The 27,586-nt window shown below is 49.0% G+C and overlaps 1 protein-coding gene across 3 annotated transcripts in view; it reads right to left on the minus strand.

Moving 5' to 3' along the window:
• Nucleotides 1–27,586, minus strand: part of Dapk2 (death associated protein kinase 2) — a 158,000-nt gene that overhangs the window by 16,268 nt on the left and 114,146 nt on the right. For 2 of the 3 annotated variants that reach the window (XM_045161009.1, XM_045161008.1), the window contains exons 5-9: nt 13,193–13,322; nt 11,348–11,396; nt 10,717–10,743; nt 6,951–7,103; nt 4,374–4,419 (exon numbers count right to left, since the gene is read on the minus strand). In XM_045161009.1, the coding sequence (XP_045016944.1) occupies nt 4,374–4,419; nt 6,951–7,103; nt 10,717–10,743; nt 11,348–11,396; nt 13,193–13,322 (405 nt within the window). Of the gene's footprint in view, nt 1–2,026; nt 2,785–4,373; nt 4,420–6,950; nt 7,104–10,716; nt 10,744–11,347; nt 11,397–13,192; nt 13,323–27,586 lie in introns of those variants that run through there. The other variant, XM_045161007.1, reaches the window with a different exon arrangement.

Raw genomic sequence — 27,586 nt, forward strand, 5'->3', positions numbered from 1 at the left:
ATGTTTGGTGGAAATAGTTTCTATTACAGTATTATGTATGTTTAATATTTAGTTTAAAAAAATTTAGGGGGAAATAGTTCAAGGTAGGTCTTGCTCTAGTCCAGGCTGACCTGGAATTCACTATGGAGTCTCAGGGTGGCCTCAAACTCACGGCAATCCTCCTACATCTTCTTCCCAAGTACTGGGATTAAAGATGTGCACCACCACACCCGGTCTTTAATTTTTAATTTTATTTATTTATTTGAAAGAAAGAGACATAGAGAGAGAAAGAAGCAGATAGAGAAAAAGAAATTGAGAATGGGCATGCCAGGGCCACTAGCCACTGCAAATGAACTCCATATGCACGCACCACCTTGCTTTGCGTGGGTACTGGGGAACTTCTGATCTCGAACTATCAGCTCTCCACGGCCCCACCTCCACGCCACTCTCGCTCACTCTCAGTCAATCTTAACCTCCGCATCGTCATTACAGGGATGCCTCCCCTGAGCGGACGGGCCTCCCACCCCCACGGAGGCCTTGAACTGCTGCCAACTTCTCTTTCACAGCACAGGGCCCAGCTGCGGTTCTGCGTGCGTATGACACTTGATGGATCCTGGAACCCATCGCTGAACTGAGAACTCCAGGAAGGCAGGAAACAGTTCTGTTTTTATTCAGCACTGTATCCCGAGACACAAGCTAAGCGCCTGGAAATTGGTGGATGCTTGTTAACTCTTTGTGAGTGGATGGATGAACCTAGGGACCACCTAGCTCCACAAGCAGAGTCAACTCTTAGACGATTACAGAAAGCAAAAAGAACCATAGACTCATCATCCTAAGGTCCCCCACTTTTATCACTAGTGATCTGGGGCAAATCTTCCTTTCTGTTTCCTTGTTCTAAACTGGGAATAACGTTAAATGCAAGTATCAGCTAGAGGTGTTCTGCAAGGCCGTGGGGGGGCTTTTAAATTATTTAATCTGTCCCCTCACCCCAAACTTCTAGGACAGCACTGGGTCTATTCCCCTTGCACTTTCTACATGCCTATGTTGGCTGGACCTCTTGGGTGAGGGGAGGGAAATAAGATCACACACTCTTCAGGAAAGGATTCTCAAAGCTTCAGGGCCTGAAGAGAACCTTGCGCTTACAATCTTTATGCCCACGCTCTTCAGACCTTCAGGGCCCAGTGGCCTCTTGCATACCAGGGGCGGCCTTGTTGAGAGCCTTTTACTCTTCCCTAACATCAAGTTGAGAGCCCTTAGCCAAAAGCTGAAGAGGGGAGAGTGGGGCAGTTGGGGAGACGCTACTCCTGCCTTGCTGGGCTACAGGGTCATCTTCAACAGGGACAAGATGGGGACAGGAGTGACCGCTGGGGCACAGCTCCTGGGACAATCATCTGCAGGTAGCAGTATCCCATTTACACCTGGCACAAGACGGGAAGTTCCTTATTTGCTTTCTGGGATCTGAACTTGAATGTGAAGGTGGATATTACAGCTAGCCTCACTACTTCCTGCTCTATACTTCATCTCAGAGATGGGCACCCAGGTTTTCCTTCCACCCCTATAAACTGATTGAAGGATCCCCAGTCATTCTCCCTCCCTGAGTCAATCTCCTCATCAGTTTCAGGGAAACCAATAATAATAATAATAAATCATGTGCCTTCCTGTTTCATAGAGGTCTTTAAGACTCAAGTGAAGTCACAATTATAAGTACTTGATAAGTGAAAAGCCATTCAAATGAAAGGTAATACTTGCTCCGTGACGTTTTAAGTCCTTGACTCTATGACAGAAAAGCCCCACGCTGACTTAGTTATACCCTCAGTTAACTCAATTATTACCCAAGATCTGCATTCACAAGGCACGTAGGCAGGAAGTGAAAGGTGAGCCAATTCACCATCATTAATCAGCTGTCAGGCATCTCCCAGGGGCCAGCAGGCCTCCCTGAGAAGTTCACGCTAAGGGGCACAGGGCCTCTAATTGCTTTCACAGCCTGCCTGCCCATGGCTTAGAAACACAGGCTGCCAGGGAGGTGCAAAGTAGATCACTAGCCAGCACTTCAGTGACTGGGGAGGATTCTCCGAGGGGCAGGAAGGCTGCAGAACACACACCCCGCAAAGGTAATTCTAGCTGGATGCCACAGCAGGATGAAAAGACACGATGCTTCTGCAGATTGTGACTGCGCTACCGACTAGATTCTGGTACTTAGAGCTTCAAGCTGGCCAGGATTTCCTCCGTGTGTGATCTGTTGAGCAGCCCCAGCAGGGAGTCACTGGTGTCCTGGTGGAACCTGGAGTCCAGACCATCTACGTTCCCACTGGGCAGCTGGAAGCTGCCCACAAGTTCCTGCATCCACTGGAGGTCTGTCGAGAGCTCCTGCCTCAAAGCCTCAAACTGCAGCTGCAGATGGTCCAGCTTCCTGGCCACGCTACCGAGGCCGGCCCCTGTGGCCTGGATGTCTTCTCTTAGGAGCTTCTTCAGGGACCTCACCTTGCGGAACTCATACCTAAGCTGAGACAGGTCGTGCCGGGCGCGCTCATTCTCCTCTCGATACCAAGCCTCCTTTTCATTGTAAATGGAGACCAGGACCTCCACATCACCCTGGAGGGTGTCACGGGCTCCTGCTAGGGCACGGCATCCCTGGTCCACCTGAGCCACGTCCTCTACGACACGGGCAAAACGCTCGAAGTTGGCATAGGTGGTGTTGGGAGTCATGCTTGAGTGGCACTGGAGCGTGTACTCTCTCAGGCGTTTGGTTTTCAGCTGGGCAGGCTGTGCCTTCCTCTGTTCGGGGGCTCTGCCTTCTCCTTTTGACTGATGGGCGTTCAGACAGAAGAACCAGAATATTAACATGACGTGTGTGCGTGTGCTCCGCAGGGCAGTGCAAGCTGCAGGCAGAGGGCTCACACATGGCATCACTGGCATTCACTGTGTGCGTCGGGACATAGGGGGGCGGGGAGAGCCAGGGTAGAGCCAGCACGCCCGTAGGCCATAGGAAACATGGAGGACTGTGGGGGTGCTGCCTGCTCTTCAGGGCAGAAGGGTCCGCGGCCATTAGAGAGGGAATCCACAGGCATAGAGCATTTAAAGGCGCTCACACAGACAAGCAGGCTGCAGCCAATCCGGATGCTCAAGGGCCAGAGCACGCAAGACCAAGACTGGACACAGGAAGCTGGGAGTGTCTGCTTTTCGGGGCTCCTGGGGCCTCAGCAACACTCAGCATGCTCAGAGGAGGTGGCCAAGAGACTCTCTAGCTCTGGGCTTTGAGCTCATTCCCACCTGGAAGGCCACTGGACCTTCCTCATCCTTCAGGGAGCAGGTGAGCTTGACCTCCCAGACCTGCTCTCTATCATCACGGGCCTCTACCCATCTTATCTGCATTCAGATCATTCTCAAAGCCTTCTCGCGGAGCAATGAAGGTGAGTAGGAAGTTTGGGGACTGCTCAGTTAGTCAAACTGCAGAACTAGGGATGAAACCCTATTCTCTGAGTTCCACCCTCCCAAGGTGATTTCCACTAGACCAGAGTACAAGACCTTCTGAAAAACTGGCAGAGATTCACTTACGTCGCCCCCAAAAGGGGACAGCATTTCCCTCTGTCCCAGGGCCCAATGCATTAGGCCACGCATTGCTTGAGGAAGCCACCTGACTGACTTGTACGTCACCCTTTATTCGGAGACCCAGAAGTCAGCGAGGAGAGCCCTGTTCAAAGTCAAGGTCTTCCATCGCCACTGATCTCTCTACACTCTGATTTCTAGCACGAGAGGTGACAGTCAAATGTTCTCCACCACCATCTTGTAAGACAGCCCAAAAGAAAAAGGGTCTCAACTGAAGTTTGTGAGGGTTTCATTAGCCACCTGAACCCATGAGACATAGAGCACCATAACCCTATGTGATATTTCTGTGTGTGTTTGTAGCACTGGGGAGAGAACCTGCGCATGCCAGGCAAGTCCTCCAATGCTGAGCTCGCATACAACTCTGTCTGTAAAAGCCTGGGCCCTTTGTGGCCCTTGGCTAGCTGTCATTTACGCCCAAAAGTTAAGCAAAGGAGGGGACTGGAGCAAGAGCTCATGGGTTAAGCTCACAGGTTAAAGCACTTGCCTGCAAAGCCTAATGCCCCAGGTTCAATTCCTTAGCACCCACGCAGAGCCAGATGCAAAAGTGGCACATGCACCTGGAGTTTGTTTGCAGTGGCTAGAGGCCCTGGTGCACCCATTCATTCCCTTTCTCCCATCCTTCTTTCTCTCCCTCCCTCCTTGCAAATAAATAAATAAATATATATATATACATTTAGAATAAAAGTCAAGCAAAGGCCTCTCCATGGCCTGCCGTGTCTGATTGTCACAGCAGGCCCTGGTGATAAAGCAGGGTTACTGCTCACCGGGACTCAATGCCATGCCCTTACCATGATCCACGGATGTCTGAGAGCCTCTTGGATGGTGAGCCGTTTCCTACAATGGTTAGAAAACAGAGATTATCCAAGAGGACGGACACTGGAAGCAGCAGCCTGCATCTCACTTGTTGGTATTCCCTGAGCATATCTTCAAAGCACTCTGGTGGAAGACTGTTGACGTTCGAATCAGAAATGCCCCCCCATACACTCATGTATTTGAAAGAGTGATCATGCTGTCTGGAAAGGTTGTGGATCCGTTAGGAAGAACAGTCTTGCTAGGGGGAGTGGGCCGCTAGGGGTGGGATTGTGGTTTTATGGCCTGGCCCCGCTTCTTGGCCATCCTCTTCTTCCTGCCTGCCATTATGATGACCAGCTTCCTACATCTGCCATGCTTTTCCCACCATGATGGACTTTACCCTCTGGAACCTAAGTCAAAAGCAAACTCCTGGGCTGGAGAGATGGCTTAGCGGTTAAGCGCTTGCCTGTGAAGCCTAAGGACCCCGGTTTGAGGCTCGGTTCCCCAGGTCCCACGTTAGCCAGATGCACAAGGGGGTGCACGCGTCTGGAGTTCGTTTGCAGAGGCTGGAAGCCCTGGCGCGCCCATTCTCTCTCTCCCTCTATCTGTCTTTCTCTCTGTGTCTGTCGCTCTCAAATAAATAAATAAATTAAATTAAATTTAAAAAAAAAAGCAAACTCCTGAGCCGGGCGTGGTGGCACACGCTTTTAATCCCAGCACTCGGGAGGCAGAGGCAGGAGGATCGCCGTGAGTTCGAGGCCACCCTGAGGCTGCATAGTGAATTCCAGGTCAGCTTGGGCTAGAGTGAGACCCTGCCTCAAAAAAACAAAAAACAAAAAAAATAAGTAAAATAAACTCTTGAGCTGGAGGGATGGCTTAGTGGTTAAGGCGCTTGCCCGCTAAGCCATAGGACTCAGGTTTGATTTTCCAGGACCCACATAAACCAGATGCACAAGGTGGTACGTATGTCTGGAGTTTGTTTGCAGCAGCTGGGAGCCCTGGTGTGTCCATTCTCTCTCAATCTGCCTCTTTGTCTCTCTCAAATAAATAAATAAAAATAAATATTAAAATTATGTTAGAACAACCATGAAATAATAAAAAATAAACTCTTTCCTTCCCTAAGTTGCTTCTGGCCAAGTATTTGTTCACAGCATTAAGAAAGTAACTGAAGGTTGGAGAGATGACTTAGCAGTCAAGGTACTTGCCTGCAAAGCCTAAGGATCCAGGTTCGATTGTCCAAGACCCACATAAGCCAGATACACAAGGTGTTGCAAGCACCTAGAGTTCGTTTACAGTGACTGAAGGCCTGGCACATCTATTCTCTCTCTTTGCCTTTTTCTTTCTTTCTTTTTTCTTTCTCTCAAATAAATAAAATAAAATAAAAAAGTAACTGAGGGCTGGAGAAATGGCTTAGCAGTTAAAGCTCTTTCCTGTGAAGCCTAAGGACCCAGGTTTGATTCCCTAGTACCCACATAAGCCAGATGCACAAGGTGGTACACATGTCTGAAGTTTGTTTGCAGTGGCTACAGGCCCTGGCATGTCCATTATCTCTCTCTCTTTCTATCTGCTCCCCTCTCAAACAAACAAATTAAAAAAAAAAAAAAGAAAGAAATTAACTGATACAAAGACACAGAGATGGCTGGGAAATGGCGAGTTTCCCAAAGTCCAGGGAACGTGGTCCAAGCACAGCCCTCAGCAGAAAGGCCTCGGTGTTTAAGCCCTCAGCAGAAAGGCCTCGGTGTCTAAGCCCTCAGCAGAAAGGCCTCGGTGTCTAAGCTCTCACCTTCAGTTCCAAAGGCAAAATGCCTAATGCTACCCACCTCCTAGGAGAGTCATAAATGCTCTGTTGAGCACCAAAAACCCTCCAGAGGCCAGCTCTCCAGTACTAAACCCTCAGTGTCTGTTTTTCTCTCTGTCACTGCTCTGAAAGTGGGCAGGTCGGTCCCTTGCCACCCGGCACTGCCCTTACATAGAGAAGCCAGAGACCCTGCACTGCGGAGGACTCCATTTGGCTCTCTCTGGAGTCTGTGTGCTGAGAAGACGCAGCCTTCTATTGTTTGTGGCCTTTCCCCTACACATGTGGGCCCTTCTCTGGGTATCCAGCACCAGGAAATTCCCTGTTCATCTCCTTCTCTGACCCCAGAGCCATCAGGTTCAGCCTGGACCATGAGGCAGGGGTGGGATTAGCATGTCTCTTCTCCTCTTCCGCGCTGACCTCCTTGAGCCCGACTCCCTCCACTCCCAGCTGAAACTGGCCCGAAACCTCTAATGCTCTACCTTGCACATCTGAGTTCCACCTGCCCATGGGGCAGATCGCACAAAATAACGATCCCTGATCCCCAAACATCTGCGTGCGTGCGCGCGCGCACACGCGCGTCATTATTTACATCTCATCAGGGGGAGGCAGAAAGACTTGGGCAGACAAGGTGAACGCCAAAGTCTTGGCCACCCGCCCAGATCGGACCCCAGCGGTGCAGGAAACGAAGCAAAGACAGACTGACAAGCCTGCGAGACAGACAGCAGGAGAGAGACCCGTGGCCCCGAGGAACCCCGGCCTTCCTCTCTCCCCTCACCTCGTCTCCTTGATCAGAAGCTTCCGGATGAAGTCCTTGGCCAGCTCGCTCGTCTGGCTGAAGAATTCCTCATCGAAGTCATAACTCACCGCTGTGATGTTTGCCAGCGTCTCTTGCTTCGTGTCTCCCAGGAACGGGGAAGCGCCGCTTAGCCTGCGAGGAACAGAGAGAGAAGGAGCCACATGACCGCGGGGAAAGGAGACAGAAACGGGGCGAACAGACCTGGGTGGCGCTGACCTACGCAGTGGCACGGCACTGGGAGGCACCTGGGCGACCCAGCCTGGCATCTCCCGGCAGCCGAGAAGCAGCCTTTTGAATGCAGTCCAATTCGACTTTCTGGGTCTACCAAGTATCTGACAGAGATCGGTTGGGACTTCAAGGGACTAAAAAGCTGAAAGGAAGCCAGGCATGATGGCCCACATCTTAAATTCCAGCACATGAAAGGCTGAGGTAGGAGGATCACAACGAGCTTGCGGCCCAGCCTGGAGTACAGTGAGTCCCAGGTCAGCCTAGGATAGAGTGAAACTCTGCCTCCAATTTAAAAAAAAAAAAAAAATCTGGGGCTGGAGAGATGGCTTAGCGGTTTAGCGCTTGCCTGTGAAGCCAAAGACCCTGGTTCGAGGCTCGGTTCCCCAGGACCCAAGTTAGCCAGATGCACAAGGGGGCGCACGCGTCTGGAGTTCATTTGTAGTGGCTGGAGGCTCTGGGGCACCCATTCTCTCTCTCTCTCTATCTATCTACCTCTTTCTCTCTGTCTGTCGCTCTCAAATAAATAAACAACAAAAATAAAAATAAATTTTTAAAACTCTGTGCTGGGAGGAGATGGCTCAGTGTTTCAAAGCACTTGCATGTAAAGCCTGACAGACCAGGTTCAATTCCCCAGTACCCACATGAAGCTAGATGTACAAAGTGGCACATGCCTCTAGAGTTCATTTATAATGGCAAGAGACCCTGGCATTCCTCTTTCTCTCATTCTCATTCTTTCTTTCTCTCTGCTTGTAAATATATAAAAGTATTTTTTTTATTTTTTTATGAAAGAGAAAGAGAATTGGTACACCAGGGCCTCCAGCCACTGCAATCAAACTCCAGATACATGTGCCATCTTGTGTGCATGTGTGACCTTGCAAGCTTGCCTCACCTTGAGCATCTCGCTTACAAGGGACCTGGAGAGTTGAACATGGGTTCTTAGACTTCACAGGCAAGCGCTTTAGCTGCTGAGCCATCTCTCCTGCCCCCAAAAGTATTTTATAAAGCTGAAAGGAGAGCAACAGACATGGCTTTTCATAACCCCTAGCACAACAAAGCAAGATATAATAAGAGGCAAGAAAAAGGGACCCCAATGAAGCTTCATGGGAGAGTTCACATTTTGCATTGGTCATATCTTGACAAATGAAGAGACTGTCATCAGACAAGCGTTGGAAAGATCTTCCAGTCTAGTGAACAATTTGAGATAGGCTTGAAAGGCATCAAAGGTATGAAGGCTTGTCGTCACACCTTGTCAAGGCTGTGTCACACAATGATCCTCTCCTGATCCGAATTCCAGGTGCTCATGGGACGCCTCTATCCAAGGTGTGCCGTAGTCCCAGGTACGTCTGTGCTCAAAGCCTACTCCATGCACTCACCCCTGCCTCATTTCACCAGAGTACCTGCGTGTCGTGTGGTGCTGTTCTCTGAGGAACAAAGATGCGGCTCGGCGATAGGATGTGCCGTACAAGGTCCTGGGTTTAATTTTTCATCATCACAAGCATGCTTTATGCAACCCTGGCCCGTGCTACTGGCTTTAGAATGAATGGTCATTTCTGCTGTCATTGGTAGAACACCAGGAAGCCTCTGAGTCTCCAGGTTCCACAGGATCAGAAGTTGCTCCCAGCTACATGCTCAGTGCATTGCAGCCATACTTTTCTTCATGATAACTCCTCCACTGGCTTTTTTCTCCCTTCTACCTAAAGAACTGACTTCACCCCTTACCTTTTGGTTCAAACGCCTGTCTTGGTCATTCATCCTTCCTCTTTCTCTCTCTTCTACCTTCTGTAGCCCAAAGACACCACTATCTCTCCCTCTGTCTCACAAGGATGTGTAATCTTGGTCCCACAGGGTGATATCAACTATGTGGTATATCTCTCACAAACAAGGAGAGAGCCCAGGACAAATGAATTAGACCCTCCTTCATGTCAATTTCCTGAGTGCCTTTAGATAAAGCTGTGTTGTCTGGGCCTGATAGCACAGACTTATAATCCCAACTACCGGGTAGGCTGAGTGGGAGAATCATAAGTTCAAGGCCAGCCTGGCAACTTTGTGGAATCCTTTCTCAAACTAAAGATTTTAAAAATAAAAACAGGTGGGGGAAGAGGGCTAGGAGTACTGCTCAGTAATAGTCCTTGGGTTCAATCCCCAGTACCACAAAAATAGAAAATAAAAAAGCCCATGCTACACGGCAAGACACTGTCTCAAAAGATAAATAAATAACAAAGCTATGTCAAGTTCAAAGGATTGGTAAGATTGTGTTCTCTGAAGAATTCCTCAATAGTTCAATATGAAACCTAGAGTTCTAAAGAAATCTGAGTTTCAAGAACCAATGTGTGAAAACACTGGCTCTGATCTGGAGTTACAGATCCTTCTAGGCATCAAATCCAGCTGGGGCTCTTAAAAGATACTGACGTCTTGGCCCTACCCCAACAGTTCAAATGTAATGGACCTGGGGTGAGGCCTGGGCCTCAGCAGGTCTTAAAAACTCTAGTGTGTAGCCGGGGTTGATCTCTCTATTGCAGCCGGGGGATCCATGCGATCATCGCCCAGAGCTGTCTACCCAAGCTTGGCTGTGAACCAACGAGCAGGCGATGGGGGTGTTATGAGAATAACAATCCCTCAGCGGTGAAACACTGGCATCCCCCGCGCCCCCTCTGGCTATGGGCTGCTATCCTGACATGCTATAAAAATAGCACTTTTCAGATGCACAAGGGGGCACATGCATCTGGAGTTCGTTTGCAGTGGCTGGAGGCCCTGGCATGCCCATTCTCTCTCGCTCATAAATAAATAAATAAATAAGGCACTTTTCACGTGTGCTATGAGGGGAAACAGCTGGGCGGCATTGACGGACTGAATCTGTACTCAGCTGCCACTCTATGCCACAGGAGGGCCCGTGGCAATTGCACATGGTGACTTACTCCCACCCCACTTCCCGTGGCAGGAAGTTTGTGATCCTATTTTTTTTTTCTGATAAGGAAAACGGGACTAAAGGTTAAGGCCACATAGACTGAAAGGGACAGACAGCATTAGTCTCTTGTCTTGGGGGAGACCCGCTGCACACAGGAACTTATGCAGGAAATCTCTGCTTCAGTCACTGGATACATGGCATGGGAAGAAAACGAAAGGAAACATACGGGACCTGAGGAAAGGATGAGAGGAGACAAAGAAGAGGCAGAATGGGGGGGCAGAGGGGCACAGACAGTTTCAGGGCTGTCCCAACGCTTCTGGTGAAATGATAATCAGAGTGAACTCATCCGGTCTGGGGGAAACTGAGCAGAGGAACTCCACATTCATCGTGGAATCCAGACACCAGACTGTGTGGGAGGGGGCCGCTCGCCCAGGTTCCTGCCTCAAGCCCAAAGCCAGGGTCCGCGGAGTTCAGAGTACTCAGCCTCAGGTGTGCTGTGTGGACTTAACAGCGGAACACCTTTCTGCACGTGGGGGCACCGTAAATTTCAGATCATCTTTCTGCCGCTCCCCTCCCGCCCATCAAAGCTGGCATGGGGCCAGGGATACTCACAGGATGTAGGTGATGACGCCAATGCTCCTGCAAAGAAGGATCGTGTCAGGGCTGCACGGCTCCAATCCCAAACCAGCCAGGGGCTCCCCCCGGTGGCTCTTAGAACACATCACTTGCTCTCCCAGGTGGCCCCTGAATGCTCTCTCATGCCCGTGCCCCTCCACCCCACTCTGCAGCAGCGGCCTGCGGTGCATTTGGAATCATCAAAGCCTGCGCGGAGTCCAAGTTCAAGAGCCTGCAGCCTTTGCAACTTGGGCAAGTCCCTTACTGTCACCAAGCCTCTTCCTTATGACACCAGGATAATGAGAACAACGTCACCTGGTGGCTGGCAGGGTTTTAGAGCACCAGGTCAGGAAGGAGCTGAGCCAACTGGAGAGTAGTGTTCAAATGAAACAACCCCAGACTATGTTGAGAGTCGATCACATCAGTGTCTCCAGGCCAACACAGTGCCCCGGACATAAGAGGCCGTCATGGAACATTTACTTGCAGGACCGACTGAGCCAGTGTAACTGTTAGCGCACTGGAGACGTGCAAGCATGTGTGAAGAGAGGGGTTTACCGCGCAAGGGAATGTCATCCAAAGCAAGATCCGAGCTGTCTGCCTTTGGGAGGAGCCCCAGGCCACCACTTACCACATGTCAGCCTCCAGTCCCAGCGGCTCATAGTTCACGATTTCTGGAGCTGAAAGAAGCCATGTTTAAAGGGTCAAATGGTGGAAGGAAGGAGAGGTGTGGTTGTAGGAAATGCTAGAGAATAGGTGTCAGAGATCTTCATCCTGAATCTCCACGATGGAGAAAAGAGGTGGAAACAGAAGCTGGGGTCCTGGACTATACCAGAAGGAGAAAACTGGGCTGGGGAGATGGCTCAGCAGCTAAGGCGCTTGCAGGGTTCAATTCCCCAGTACCCACGTAAAGCCAGATGCACAACATGGCACATGTATCTGGAATTTGTTTGCAGCGGCTTTATTCCCTAGCATGTCCAATGTCCTTGTCTCTGTCTTTTCCTCTCTCTCTCTCTCAGCTTGCAAATAAATAATATAAAAATAAAGAAGGAGAAGGACAAAAAGAAAACTGGCTGAGCAGCAGCATTCACTGCTCTGGGCTTCCTCCCTGTGGGCTAAGTGTGATCAGCTGCCTCAAGCTCTTGCCATCCTGCCTCCCCTGCCAGAGAGGGAGAGAAAGAGAGAATGGGTGCACCAGGGCCTCCAGCCGCTGCAAATAAACTTGAGATGCATGCGTCCCCTTGTGTATCTGGCTTATGTAGGTCCTGGGGAATCGAACCTGGGTCCTTAGGCTTCACAGGCAAATGCCTTAACTGCTAAGCCATCTCTGCAGCCCTGATTTTTTTTTAACTCTATAAAAGTGGCATCATGCTGCATTTGGCATCCTGTCACTTGAGGGATTTTACTTGCTTCTAGTGCTTACTGAGTGTTCGCCCACAGCTTTCTGTTTCCAGTGCTGTGTAAAGTCCAACTGCTATGTAAAGCCCAGTCACCCTCCCCTCGGCGACCCCCGTGAAGGGTTTCTGTGTATTTCATATGAGGACAACGTGGCCATGAGCTGGTTCTCCCATGTCTGCTATGAGCACATGAGGGTTTTTTTTTAATCTTTTTTTTTTTTTGTACAAAACTGCTATTCAAATTAAGCATGATTCACAAGAAATCTACATACTGACTCAATAAGATAGGCATAGAAATTAAGAGTATGGCAACACAGGCTTCGCAGGCAAGCACCTTAACCGCTGAGCCATCTCTCCAGACCAGACCAAAGCTTTTTGTAAAGAGCCCACTTCCTCCATCTCTAAAACACTCCAGCTCCGGAAGCAGAAACACAGACAGCAGTTGTCAGCTGGGACTCCCTTCCTCTCTGCAGAACTGCTTTCTCGTGATCCTGAATCTCTGGCCCAGGCCCCCACAGGGGATTTCTGGGGTGAGGGACAAGTAAGACCTGGGCAAAGAGCAAGAGAAGCAGAGGGAGGAAAGAGCAGCCGGGGGCCCAGCTGGACCCAGGATCCTGGTCATGAATAAAGGCCAGGCACACTGGGAGAGGCAGGTGGGCGGATCTGGCACCTGGCAGATGACTGCCTTTCTCCTTTTCAGGAAATCAAAAGCTACTTCAGAGAAGGTGGGGTGTGTGGGAATGAAATAGCAGGGAGTGATTTTAAGTCTACACAATAAACTCATCTAACAGCAAGAGATGAGGCCAGCTCTGGGAAGGTTTAACTCTGAAAAGGCCGGTAGCTCCACGTGTGGCCACTCCCTCCCATGCTGGGCACTCAGAGTCCACATCTATATCCTCATCAAGGGCTGGAGCAGTACACATCCTACCCCATCTGTTAGGTTATGTTTCTGAGGGGATCCCAAGATATCATCTCTCAGCCCCATATACGATAGCTTAAACCTAGCGTTTATTTCCTGGGATTTCGCTCCCTTTTGAGGCCAGATGCTTAACTGAGAGAAAATCAGGCCTGAAACTCACCAACAAATTCTGGTGTCCCAAAAATGTTCTTAAATTCCACTCCATCTTCTATTTCATGAGCCAGGCCAAAGTCAATCAGCTTGATGTGTGGAATGGGAATATTCTTGTCTAACAACATAATGTTTTCTGGCTGGAGAACAAAACAAAACAAAAAAGAAGAAAAGATAGTAATTACAGCTCTGTTTTGTGTTTTTCTTTCGGGTTGGGGTGGGGTTTGCCGTTCTTTTTTGGGGGAGACTAAAACAGCACAGCTCTTGTTTTTGTGACCCCGGTCTTCTACGGGTTCAAAAACAGAGCATGAGGACAAAGCCCGGTTTTAACTGAACTTGGTTCTGACAGTAGAACCGGAGACTTTGTCCTCAATTTCTTTTCTGTCTCTGAATGTTAGATTTCCTCAATGTGATGCCTCTGTTTCCCCTCCTGCCAAGTGGGATCGATGGCACGCTTGCAGCACATCGTATAAGCAAAGCTACGTTCCCCCGTGGGCATGTGATGGGAGAGGGGCGCCCAGGCTTCCCCTAGGTTTGCACAAACCTTCCTGACCTCCTCTTTCCCCAGCCAGCTTCCTGTTGACAACTTTCCCTGAGACGAATTGGTGTAGCTCATACTTCCCTAGGTGTTTAATTCTGGCCCTCGGCAGGAGCCAGGGGAAATTTCCAGAGAGCACACAAGCTGTATAGGCTATTTCCAGCACTGCAAGCAGCTGCAGACCTGGCACAGCAGCGCAGGCTGGGTAGAGGGCAGCGCCGCCCAAGCCCTCCTCATCACTTCTCCCCAGGCTCTCGGTGAACTGGGAACAGGGTCCTGAGGTCTACCTTCCTCGCTTCCACCCAAGCCTTCACACTAGGAAGGGGGTCACCCTGCTCCTCTGCCTTCCCTCTACTCCCTGCTATGACTGTCCTACATTCTACTTAAATTGAAATGCCTTGTCTGGAGTGGTGGCTCACACCTTTAATTCCAGCACTTAGAAGGTAGAGGTAGGAGGATTGCCATGAGTTCAAGACCATCCTGAGACTACATAGTAAATTCCAGGTCAGCCTGGACTGTAGTGAGACTCTACCTCGAAAAACCAAAAAAAAAAAAGTTAAATAAATAAATTAGAATGTCCTGAAAAATTCATCCACATAAAACTTTCTATACAAATGTTCACATTAGCTTATTTACAATAATCCCAAAGTGGAAAACGTCCTTCAACTACTGAGCATATAAACAAAATGTAACATGTTGGGCTGGAGAGATGCCTTAGCAGTTAAGCTCTTGCCTGTGAAGCCTAATGACCCCGGTTCGAGGCTCAACTCCCCAGGACCCACATTATCCAGACGCATAAGGGGACACACACATCTGGAGTTCGTTTGCAGTGGAGGCCCTGGTGCGCCCATTCTCTCTCTCTCTCTACCTTTTTCTCTCTCTGTCTGTTGCTCTCAAATAAATAAATAAAAATAAACAAAATGTAAGATGTTGTTGTGGTTCGAGTGTTAAAATGTCCTCCACAGTAGACTGGTGTGCTTGAACCCTTGGTCTCCAACTGCTTGGGGAGGTTACAGAACCTTTAGTAGGTGGAGCCTTGCTGGAGGAAGTGCATCACTGGGGATGGACCTTGACTTATCTATTACAGCTCAGCGCTGCCTGCCGCTCTCACTCCTTCCTCCATGCTGCTGTGACAATATGGTACAAGCAGTCTGCTCCTGCCATGCTTTCTCCACCACGACAGACTTTCCGCATCGTGAAAAGCCAAAAGAAAGCCTTTCCTTCCTTAAGCTGCTTCTGGCTGGGTGTTTTGTCCCAAGAACGAGAAAGCGACTTATACAAATACCCATTCCACATATAGTATTCATATGTTTGTTTGTTTTTTAGGCTGGGGACTGAACCCAAGGACCTTCCTTACTCATCAAAGCAAGTTCCACTGAGCCCTAGGAATTTGGTCACAAAAAGGAATAAAGTCAGGCTGGAGAGATGGCTTAGTGGTTAAGCACTTGCCTGTGAAGCCTAAGGACCCCGGTTCGAGGCTCCATTCCCCAGGACCCACGTTAGCCAGATGCACAAAGGAGCGCATGCGTCTGGAGTTCCAGTGCAGTGGCTGGAGTCCCTGGCATGCCCATTCTCTCTCTCTCTGTCTGCCTCTTTCTCTCTCTGTCTCTTTCTGTCACTCTCAAATAAACAAATAAATAAATAAAAATGAAAAATAAAAAAGTTTGTTTGTTTGTTTGTTTTTGTCTTACGAGGTAGGGTTTCACTCTAACTCAGGCTGACCTGGAATTCACTATGGAGTCTCAGGGTGACCTCAAACTCATGGCGATCCTCCTACCTGTGCCTCCCGAGTGCTGGGATTAAAGGCATGCGCCACCACGCCTGGCTAAAAAAAAGTTTTTTTTAAAAGGAATAAAGTCAAAGAAAAAGAGTAGCAAAGTACTGGTCCATGCCAAAGCATAGATAAGTCTTGAAAACACTGTGCTAGGACACACAGAGAGAAAGGTCACCATGAGTCTAAGGCTAGTCCAGACTACATAGTGAGTTTGAGGCCACATCATGAACAGAAGATCACGTATTATAGGATTCTGCTTATACGAACTATTCAGACTAGTAAATCAATACAGACAGAAAGCAAATTAGTATAGTTGAACAGGACTAGGGGAATGGAGAGATAAGAGCAAATGCTGGTGGGTTAATTCTGACATTGTCCTATGAATGACTGTGGTGTCGGGATGTAACTAGGTCACACAGTAAGTAGGTAAATTGTATAGTATGTGAACTATATCTGAATAAAGATATTAGTAAACAAATGCATAGGTAAAAAGACAAGACACCCCTGTTCTCAAAGCGCTAAAAGGGTTCCCACCTTGCACCTTTGCTCACACCACTGGCCCCCCTTGGAGACCTTCCAGTCCATCCATTCCCAGCATATTCTTGCTAGGCTGAATTCAAGCTACCTTGCCCTTAAAGACTGTGTGTGTGTGTGTGTGTGTGTGTGTGTGCGCGCGCGCGCGCGCGTTTATTTAAGAGAGAATGGGCATGCCAGGGCCTCTAACCACTGCAAACAAACTCCAGATGCATGTGCCACCTTGTGTATCTGGCTTACATGGGTGTGGTGGTCTGATTCAGGTGTCCCCCTGGATGCCATGTCCCAAGCTGATGGCAATTTGGGAATTAAAGCCTCCTGAAGGCAGCATATTGTTGGGGGCGGGCTTATGGGTGTTATAACCAGCTTCCTCTCATCAGTGTTTGGCACACTCTCCTGTGGCTGCTGTTGTCCATTCAATGTTGGCCAGGAGGTGATGTCCACCCTCTGCTCATGCCATTGTTCTCCCCTGCCATCATGGAGCTTTCCCTGGAGTCTGTAAGCCAAAATAAAGGCTTTTTATTTTCTTCCTCATAAGCTGCTCTTGGTCGGGCATTTTCTTCCAGCAATGCAAACCTGACTGCAACACGCGGGTTCTGGGGAATTGAACCTCGGTCCTTAGGCTTCACAAGCAAGCACCTTAACCACCGAGCAATCTTTCCAGCCCTTCAAGACCTTCTTTGCAGCCCGGTGCCCCACCAGAAGCAAATGCTCCCTGCCCTGGGCCTCTCTGCTTGTTTGGAGTTTTTGCTAAGACACCAGGCAGCTGACTGTGGCCAGAGGGAGGACACACCCGCCTCCCCCACCCCCTGCCCATGTGGTATAATAAGCGGCGTGACTCCAACTCGTAGCTGAATTCACACTGAATTTGGACTGGACCCACACACACTCTCACCCCAGGTGTCACTGGCTCCCTGACGTCTCTGTGACCTCCTGTCACGGCAGCTGGAAACTTTCACTCAGGGAGCTTAACTGAGTGAGCCCTCCCTTGAATTTTTTCCACATTTTTTTTTTTTGTTTAACATATTCCCTTTTGCATTTTTAAAGCTTGTTTGTTCTTTTTCCCCTTCTAGAGATTACTCGTAACTTTATTTTGAAAATGTGTCAAAGTCCTTTCCTGAGGCAAAGCAGAGTCTTGGCCTCTGCAGAAAGGAGGCACGGGCAGAGGAGGACAGGAGACCGGTTCCAGGCAGGTGGCTCCACGACAGTGTCCCTAGCCTAGCATACTGGTGGCAGCCCAGGGCCTCGAAGAACCCTGGCATTGCCCGTACTGAGCTGCACCACCCACTGCTTCCCAGGCAGGCAGCTTCCCCTCTATTGCTACCCACGTTCCTCAGCTACCTTGCTAGAACTTCTCCAAGGGTGAGGTCTGAAGACCTCTCTTGGGCTGAGTGGCCAAACTCCAGACCTTACTGGCCCAGGACACCACCACACAGCATGCAATGAATGGAAGAGACACAGAAGCAGAGGTGGACACCAAGAGGTAGAGATCCCCAGGACTACAGGGCAGCAGAGATGAGGCAGAGGGAAGGAAATCTGTAGGGCAGTGCCACCAAAGAGGAGAGAGAGTTCCTGGCCTCTTAGCCTCCCACATCTGCAGCCCACATAGCAGAGGAGATGGCTTTCCATGGGCTTATCAGAACCTCAGAGGTAGGCTACTTTTTCTCACCAGGGTCCCATCTGCCTTACCCTAAGAACCCAGTAACAGTGAGGCCTCTTTTGGTATCTTGCCTGCTTCCTTCCACAAATGTTTGACAAAATAGAAGAGTGGGGCTGGAGAGATGGCTCAGTGGAGGACCCAGGTTCTATCCCCCCAGGACCCACGTAAAGCCAGATATACAAGGTGGCACATGCGTCTGCAGCTCATCTGCAGTGGCTAGAGGCCCTGGCACACCTATTCTCTCTATCTCTTTCTCTCTCCTCACTCTCTCTTTCTGTCTGCCTCTTTCTCTTTCTCATAAATAAATTTTTAAAAATATTTTGAAAAAGGGCTGGAGAGATGGCTTAGCGGTTAAGCACTTGCCTGCAAAGCCTAAGGACTCTTAGTTCGAGGCTCGATTCCCCAGGACCCATGTTAGCCAGATGCACAAGGGGGCGCACACGTCTGGAGTTAGTTTGCAGTGGCTGGAGGCCCTGGCACGCTCATTCTCTCTCTGTCTCTCTCTCTGTTGCTCTCAAATAAATAAATAAAAATGAACAAAAACAATTAAAAAATATTTTGGAAAAGAGTAAGTCAATGTTTCTTTTTCTGTTTTTGGATGTCCTTCACCCCCACTAGGGGTGCCAAACAGAGCTCCTGACCCTAGGGCTGTAACAGAGATAAGGTGGGGTTTACAAGGCAGCCTGGAGGGTGGGGGGCTGGAGGGATGGCTTAGTGGTTAAGGCATTTGCTTGCAAAGCCAAAGGATCCATGTTCGATTCCCCAGGACCCACCTTAGCCAGATGCACAAGGGGGCACATGCATCTGGAGGTCATTTGCAATGGCTGGAAGCCCTGGCGTGCCCATTCTCTATCTATCTATCTATCTATCTATCTATCTATCTATCTATCTATCTAACTCTCCCTTCCTCTTTCTCTGTCAAAGAAATAAAAAATAAAATATGCAAAGCAGCAAGATTTCTCCTCTGCTTCTACTTCCTTGAACAGAATACAGGTCTGTAACTGGAAAGGAGTTTTGACTCCACCACCAAAGGCTGTGCAAACTTAAAAGCAGGCGACTTCCTTTCTTTGGGCCCAGCCCCCCCAACTCAATAAGCTAGACACCAGATGACACCCACAGCTCCTTCAAGCTGTCGGCTCGGCAATTTCAAGATGGCACAAGCTCCCAAGCTAGCCGGACAGATTTCCGCTGCTCTGGGCCCTGAGGCAGGATGTGAAGAGGATCATGTCTCCTGGCCCCAGGTCAGGAAGGAAGAACATCTAGTCACAGGCAGCTGGGCCCCGGCCAGACTGCCCTGTGGGTAGTACAATCCTTTCCATCCTTGCTCCTCCCGTGTTATTTACTTCAACCAGATACTTAACCCACACAGCTGACATCACCTCCAAAGCATGGCAGGAGGAAGGTATCATGGTCTTGTAGGTGCTGCTGTTGCCACGCCCAGAGCTGCCACCAGGAGGTGGAACTGCCCCCGCCTGTCAAAACATACCCACCCAACTTGGCCAGCTAGGCAGGCACACCAGGAGTGGCCAACATGCTTCTTTGTGTCCTGGCAATCTGGCCACAGGTGTGTACGTGGTCCTGGTTAGGTCAGGACAAAAATGGAGTCATGGCAGGAGGGCAACAGAGATAAGGAACTGGGTCATCCACAGTCCTTAAGAAATTGCCCAGCCGCTGGGCGTGGTGGCGCACACCTTTAATTCCAGCACTCGGGAGGCAGAGGTAGGAGGATCGCCGTGAGTTCGAGGCCACCCTGAGACTACATAGTTAATTCCAGGTCAGCCTGGGCCAGAGTGAGACTCTACCTCGAAAAACCAATAAAAAAAAAAATAGGGCTGGAGAGATGGCTTAGTGGTTAAACGCTTGCCTGTGAAGCCTAAGGACCCCTGTTCGAGGCTCGATTCTCCAGGATCCACATTAGCCAGATGTACAAGGGAGCGCACGCATCTGGAGTTCGTCTGTAGTGGCTGGAGGCCCTGGCACGCCCATTCTCTCTCTCTCTCTCTCTCTCTCTATCTGCCTCTTTCTCTCTGTCGCTCTCAAATAAATAAATAAAAATGAACAAAAAAATTAAAAAAAAAAAAAGAAATTGCCCAGCCATTAAGGATACCCCAGGTCTAGATTTACTGCCCCCCATGTCTCAGCGGGACACTTCTGGTCTCACCCTATGGCTAATGTAAAGAACAGGGATTTAGTGCCCCAACAAAGAAATTCCTTCCCTTCCTCACCTTCCTTCCCCCAACTGAAGAGCCTATAAAGCCCTCTATCTGAAACCCCAAGCTGACTGCTCCGCTCTTGAGAGTCAGTCCTGGCAAATAATAAATAATAAATAAAATAAAATAAAATAAAATAAAATATAAGTCCCCAAATAAAAACTTCCGTCTGCTGGGCGTCGTGGCGCACGTCTTTAATCCCAGCACTCAGGAGGCAGAGAGGTAGGAGGATCGCCGAGAGTTCGAGGCCACCCTGAGACTACAAAGTGAATTCCAGGTCAGCCTGGGCCAGAGTGAGACCCTACCTTGAAACAGAACAAAACAAAAACTTCCATCTTTGCCTCAGAGCGGTCTCCGTGGTCTGGGTCACGTCTGAACCTTAACAGTGCTGACCAGAAGCAGGTCCTGGCGGCGGGGGTGGGGGTGGGGGGGAGGATCCATGGTGCCCGGGACCAGCATAGCTAGGAGCCCAGGCAGGATGAAGGCAAACTCCGGGGACAATTCTGTGAAGTGCAGAACCCAAGGACGTGAAGCCAGGCAGGTCCGAGTTCAGTTCTACCACTCATGATATGAAACACGGGCACAGTCACTGGGCTTCTTGGAACCTCTGTTTCCTACGCTTGGTCATTCTGTTCTGGGGTGTGACATTAAGTCCTCCCTGGGACTTCAGACTGCCTCCCTGTTGAACCACCGGAGCCCACCAGAAGAGCCTGCCCTTCCACAAACCATCTTCCCCCAACTCGTCTGCTTCCCTCCCCAGCCTCACAATGTTGGGGCTGCAAGGGATCTCCCTGACCACTGACCAGGCTCCTGTTGCCTTAGAGAAGTCAAGAAGCTGTCAAAAATCACTTGAGTAAGATGCTGGGGGGCAGCGGAGTATGTGCCATGAGGGCAAGAAACTTTTTCCCCACAATGCAAGCCTGGCCCTCCATGGGTCAGGCAGCTCTGGACAACCTGAGAAGGCCAGGCTGCTTATTGCCAGGTCATCGTGAATTGGTTTTTGCAGCGCCCTTACCTTCTAGCGCACTGAGGAATAGACCCCAGGCAATCCTGCCCCCAGAGCTGCTGGTGAAGCCCAAACCCAATGTCCCCCCTCTGCATGGCTCTCCCCAGCCCACCCCGCTGCCAGCTCTGCATCTGCTCAGTCCCCTCTACCTCCTTCTCCCCTGTCCTAACTAGCAGTTCATTCTGCTGAAATCCCCTTACCAGCACTTCCTCCTCCCTCACTGCCCGACCCCAACACCCACAAAGAAACGTCTGTGACCCGTCCCCTCCAACACATCCTGCATCTGCCTCTGGCGCAGAGCCAACTGCACTATAATCACTTCCTTACATGTCCTGTCCCCAGTGTGCTGAAGTTCAGGGAGGAGGGCAGGGACTCTGCCTCTCACTTCCATGCCCAGCGCCCAAGAGTGGCTGGTCTTGCTGGTGCCCAACTATTAGTTACTAGCTGGGTGGGTGGACGAGCCAGTGCCGCCCATGCGTAACCCTTCCACATCCTGGCTTTGGAGAATCCTCATAGATAACGGCTAATGTCACGGGCCTTAGAATCCGGGTTCCGAGCCCAGTTCTGCTGTCACCAACAGCCTGACACTGGGCCAGCTGCCTAACTTCTGTCAGCTGTAAATTAGGAGTAAGAACGAAGCCCGCCTCCCGAGGGTTACTAGGAGGACCAAACAACTACACGAAGCGGCCTGTGGTCATTATTGTCATCGGTGTCGCTGTTGATTGATGTTCCCCCCCACCACCAGACTGGAAATCTTTATCATCTGCTGGTTGAAATTCCTGCCCATCCTCCCAGGCCCTGTCTAAATCCTGTCGTCCCCCCCCCCCCCAGGAAGCATCACCTGAATTTATAAGTGCTGCCTCCCTCCCTTGCCAGGCTCCGCCTCCGGCAGCAATCTCTACCCACAGCACCATGAGCCTGAGCAGAGCACTCTAAGCTGAGCATTGATCTTTCTTGAGTTCCTTTCCGTTGGTTTTTGAGACAGGTTTCAGGTATCCCAGACTGACTTCAAACTCGCTATACAGCCAAGGATGGTCTTGATCGTCTGGCTGCCCTGCCTCCACAGGGGCTGGCATCATGGGTATATGCGCCACCATACTCGCTTTGTGTGGTGCTGGAACACAGGACTCTGTGCGTGCCAGGCAAGCATATTCCACCAACTGAACTACATTCCCAGCCCTGTGGTTCTGACTTTTTTTTTTGTAATTATTTTTTAAATTATTTTTATGTATTTATTTGAGAGGAAGAGGGAAAGAATGGGCGCATCAGGCCCTCCAACCACTACAAACAAACTCCAGACGCATGCGCCGCCTTGTGCATCTGGCTAACGTGGGTCCTGGAGAATCAAACCTGGGTCCTTTGGCTTTGTAGGCAAGCGCCTTAACTGCTAAACCATCCCTCCAGCCCTGTAATTTTTTTTTTTTTTTATAAGACAGAGAGGGCCTCCAGCCACTGAAATCAAACTCCAAACATACGTGGGCAAGTGTGACCTTACGCGCTTGCGTCACCTTGTATGTCTGGCTTATGTCGGACCTGGAGAGTCAAACATGGGTCCTTAGGCTTCACAGGCAAGTGCCTTAACTGCTAAGCCATCTCTCCAGCCCTTGATTATTTATTATTATTATTATTATTATTATTATTATTATTATTATTATTATTTTGAGACAGTCTTCACTCTAAATTTTTGAGACAGAGTCCAGGCTGGCCAGGAACTCACTATGTAAACCAAGGCTGCAGATCCTGCCTCAGCCTGCTAAGCGCTGAAATTACAGGCATGAGCCACCATGCTCAGCTTCCTGGGAATTAGTTTTGCCTTCCTCACTGCATACCTGAGGGAACATACCCCTCCTGTGCTCCTCACAGCATCTAGCTAGCATTTCCGGTAGAAAAGAAAACAAAGCAGGACCCTATGGTTTGCAAAGGCACCACATTCATCTCCGCTGATCCGCACTCTGTGAAGCAAGTCCTGTCTGCATTCCAGGTTTACGGATGAAGAAAGCAAGGCACAAGAGGCCAGTCATTTGCCCCGGGGTGCCTCAGCCAGTAGGTGGTTGAACTGCGCCCACATCCTGTGTGCTTCCCACTCTCCCCCACTGCTTCCCTTTCAGGTGCCCTTGGGATCACCCCAGCCTGCTGGCACAGTGGACATTTCATGTTGGCTCTGGCACCTCAGTCAGTCGGCTGCCTAAGCTCCACGCTGTTCCCAGAAGAGCCACAGCTGTGGCTTAAGGAAGGGCCAAGCTCAGTTATACTTGGATCTGTCAAACCGCAACCTCTGCCCACTCGCTAGTGGAGGAGGCCACTGCATGGCTCTGACCTCCTGCAACCTTTTGGGGAAAGCAGGAAAGAAAATCACTAGCTATATTATCTCTATGCCCTGGTAGATAGAGAAGTGAAAAACTCACTTTCTTGTTTTGTTTGTTTTGTTTTAGACAGAGTCATGCTACCCTTCGCTAGCCTGTGTAGACCAGGGCTGGTCTCAAAATGCAAAGATCCAGGCCAGGCGTGGTGGCACACGCCTTTAATCCCAGCACTCGGGAGGCAGAGGTAGGAGGATCGCTGAGAGTTCAAGGCCACCCTGAGACTACATAGTGAATTCCAGGTCAGCCTGAGCTAGAGCTAGAGTGAAACCCTACCTCGAAAAAAAAAAGAAAAAAAAAAAAGATTCTCCAGCCTCTGCCTCTGAAATATTGGGATAACAGGAGTACACTACCATATCCAGCTCTAAAAATTCACCAGGACCACTAGCTTCCAATGCTGGGCTTCTCAGCACACATATGTCTTGTACCCCCGTGACTGTTAGTGTTTGTTGTGGGTTCTCCCTGCCTATCCCTTACATGGTGGCTTCACAGATCTGATGACCCCATTGAACCAGTGAGGAACTGAGGTGTAGTTACTAACATCTGAGCTCCAAGCCATGTTCTGAGGCCCTCTCATAATTCCCTGGAGAACACAATAAAAATACCAAGTCACCTAAATCCAGCCCCAGAAATAAACTCAAACTCAGTGTCATAAAGCATGCTCTGCAAGGAGTCCAAAGCCAGCCAGATGTCCAGCATTTGAGAAGTCAATGACATGAGGACCCTGCCATCAGACACATGTGGGTTTGAGTTCCATGTCTGCCCCAGGCTGGCTGTGTGACCTTGACAAGTCACTCCCTTCTCTGAGCTTTGGGCCCTCCATCTGCCGAATGGGAAGGTTAATATGTAAGGGGTTCTTAAGGAGGCATAAAGAAGTCTTCTAGCAACCTTCCTTTCTTGTTAAAAATTTTTTTTTAATATTTTATTTTTATTTATTTATTTGACGGAGAAAGAGGGAGAAAGAGGGAGAGAGAATGGGCGTGCCAGGCCCTCCAGCCACTCCAAACGAACTCTAGACGCGTGCGCCCTCTTGTGCATTTGGCTAACACAGTTCCTGGGGAATCGAACCAGGGTCCTTTGGCTTTGCAGGCAAACGCCTTAACCACTAAGCCATCCCTCCAGCCCCCAATATTTTTTTTAATTGATTACGTAAAGAGAGACAAAAAGAAAGACACAGAGGGAAGAGAGAGAATGGGCATGCCAGGGTCTCCTGCCACTGAAAATGAACTCCAGACACAAGCACCACTTTGTGTATCTGCGCTTACATGGGTACTGAGAAATCAAGCACAGGCTGTGAGGTTTTGCAAGCACCTTTAACCACTGAGTCATCTCTCCAGCTTCACAACCTCCACAGAGCCTCTTTCATGCCCTTGTTGCATAAACAACTATACGCAGAACACCAGAAAAGAGCCTTCTCATAGTTCAGTGCTCAATAATGCTGGCTGCCGTTATTACATCGCCGCTGCCAGCGCAGCCCTGAGCGCTGCACCATCTTGTACATTTCTGATCACGTGTCCCAAGGTGGCCTCACATCGGTTATGAGGAAACTGAACTTCTGGTCTTCCTTCCTCGGTCTCCCAAGTGCTGAGGGTTATAGGCATGAGCCACCACGCCCAGTTTATGCAGTTTATGGGGAGCAAACTCAGGGCTTTGTACATGCTAGACAAGCACTCAGTCCCCATAGTTTCCTTTAAAAAGTATGTTATTACTTACTCATTTTGAGAGACAGAGAGGCAGACAAAACAAGAGAATGGGTTGCCAGGGCCTCCAGCTACAGCAAAGGAACCCCAGACACATGTGCCATGTTGTGCATCCATATGGCTTACATGGATACTGGAGAATTGAACCTGAACCTTTAGGCTCTGCAGGCAAGTGCCTTAACCTCTAAACCGTCTCTACAGCCCACAGTTTCCTTTTAAAAAAACTATATTTTGATATTTCCTATTCACTTTAGGTTACGTACACCATTTGCAACTGTATACCGCATACCAGTACCAGACAATGGTGTGCCACTGATTTGGAACACGGTGCATGTATTTACCACAGAAACTGGCAAACACTACAAATCAAGACTCAATGTCTTTTTTGTTTGTTTGTTTGTTTGTTTTCAAGGTAGGGTCTCACTCTAGCCCAGGCTGACCTGGAATTCACTATGTAGTCTCAGGGTGGCCTTGAACTCACAGCGATCCTCCTACCTCGGCCTCCTGAGTGCTGGGATTAAAGGCGTATGCCACCACACCTGCTTTTCAGTGTCTTTTTGATTCTAGATTTTTAAAAGTGATGAAGACAGCTTAATAAGTAACATGGATCAAACAGAGGAGGAAACCCTGTCTATAGCCACGGCTTCGTGAACAGCACAGAAAATGGACTATTCTTCCAATATTCAAAAATTTTTGTCAAAATTTGGTAAAGAGGCAGTGCGTGGAGGCGCACGCCTTTAATCCCAGCCCTTGGGAGGCAGAGGTAGGAAGATCACTGTGAGTTCAAAGCCACCCTGAGACTACATAGACAGAGACCCTACCTCAAAAAAACAGAAAAAAAAAATTGGTAAAGAAGGCTGGAGAGATGTCTTAACAGTTAAGGCACTTGCTGGCGAAGCCAAAGGACCCAGGTTCGAATCCCCAGGACCCATGTAAGCCAGATGTACAAGGTGGCATATGCATCTGGAATTTGTTTGCAGCCGCTGGAGGCCCTGGAGTGCCCATTTTCTCCCTTACTATCTTTCTGCTTCATATTCTCTCTCTCTCTCTCTCTCAGACAAATAAATAAATATAAATAAATAAATAAATATTTCTTTAAAAAATTGGTACTTTGACAGATAGGTAAAATTTCAACATGATTTGTTTTATTTTTGCCTCACTTAATATAAACAAAATTATCAATATACACTCCTGTGGGAACTATATTCATTAGCAGGCCACAGCTATATACATGAGCTTGATAAGAACTAAGAAGGGCTGGAGAGATGGTTTAGCAATTAAGGTGCTTGCCTTGGCACACCCATTCTCTCTCTCTCTCTCTCTCTTTCTCTCTGTCCTAAATAAAAATAATTTGGTTTTGCTGAATATTCCACATACTTGGACTGCAAGGCCACTGAGAAATCCTACTGGAACTGAGCTGATAACCTCCTTCTTGTAGACCCGCTGACAGAAAGCTGGAAGAAGCCATTCTGCATGCAGTTCAATGGGAGAAAGAGAAATCACCAGTGAAGATACTCAACAGTGGACACTGCAAGCCTTAAATTTGGCCAGCCAGCCCAAATGAGCCAATGGGTGCAATAGTGGCATGTCTATCATGGTGGAAACCAACTGCCCTCTAATTGGGCTGGAGGCCCACTCCATGGGAGGGAATACATCCCTGATACTGAAAACTTAAAACAGGGTTAGTCATGAGCCCTAGGAGTGTAATGTCTGCTGCTGTCTGGCTAAATGTATATACTATGCGTATCAAACTGCCCAGTAAGCACTTCTCTTAATATTTATACCCTTATATTAAGGCTACTCTCACTTTTGGTAGAGAATCTTCTTTTTTCAGATGGCAGTGACCTTGGGATGAATCATAAGGTATCATGGTGGTGGAAAGAATTGACTGGAGTGCTCAGCACTGCAATATCTCTATTACACCTTCCAAGGCTCAGGATCTAATGCAGAAGAGGTGGCTGAAAGAATGTAAGAGCCAAAGGAAGGGTAGGACTCCTTACAACATGCTCCTCCAGACACAAAATGGCCTGGATATTCATGACCTCACAGTGCCTGATACTACCTATACAAGACCATCATAAAAGGAGGGAAAGACCATGACATCAAAATAAAAGAGAAACTGATTGAGAAGGGGAGGGGATATGATGGATAATGGAGTTTCAAAGGGGAAAGTGGGGGGTGGGAGGGTATTACCATGGGATATTTTTTATAATCATGAAAATTGTTAATAAAAATTTGGAAAAATAATAATAATTTAGGCCAGGCGTGGTGGCATATGCCTTTGATCCCAGCACTCGAGAGGCAGAGGTAGGAGGATCGTTGTGAGTTTCAAGACATCCTGAGACTACATAGTGAATTCCAGATCAGTCTGGGCTAGAGTGAGAACCTACCTCAAAAAACTAAATAAATAAATAAAATTAATGAAAGTATTGTATGAGAATCATGAGTATATGGAATCTACTATTAAAAGTATTATATTTGGGCTGGGCGTGGTGGCACACACCTTTAATCCCAGCACTTGGAAGGCAGAGGTAGGAGGATCGCCATGAGTTTGAGGCCACCCTGAGACTACATAGTGAATTCCAGGTCAGCCTGGGCTAGAGTGAGACCCTACCTTGAAAA

This window comes from Jaculus jaculus, chromosome 10 (genome assembly GCF_020740685.1).
Source record: "Jaculus jaculus isolate mJacJac1 chromosome 10, mJacJac1.mat.Y.cur, whole genome shotgun sequence".
Classification (NCBI taxonomy): Eukaryota; Metazoa; Chordata; class Mammalia; order Rodentia; family Dipodidae; genus Jaculus; species Jaculus jaculus.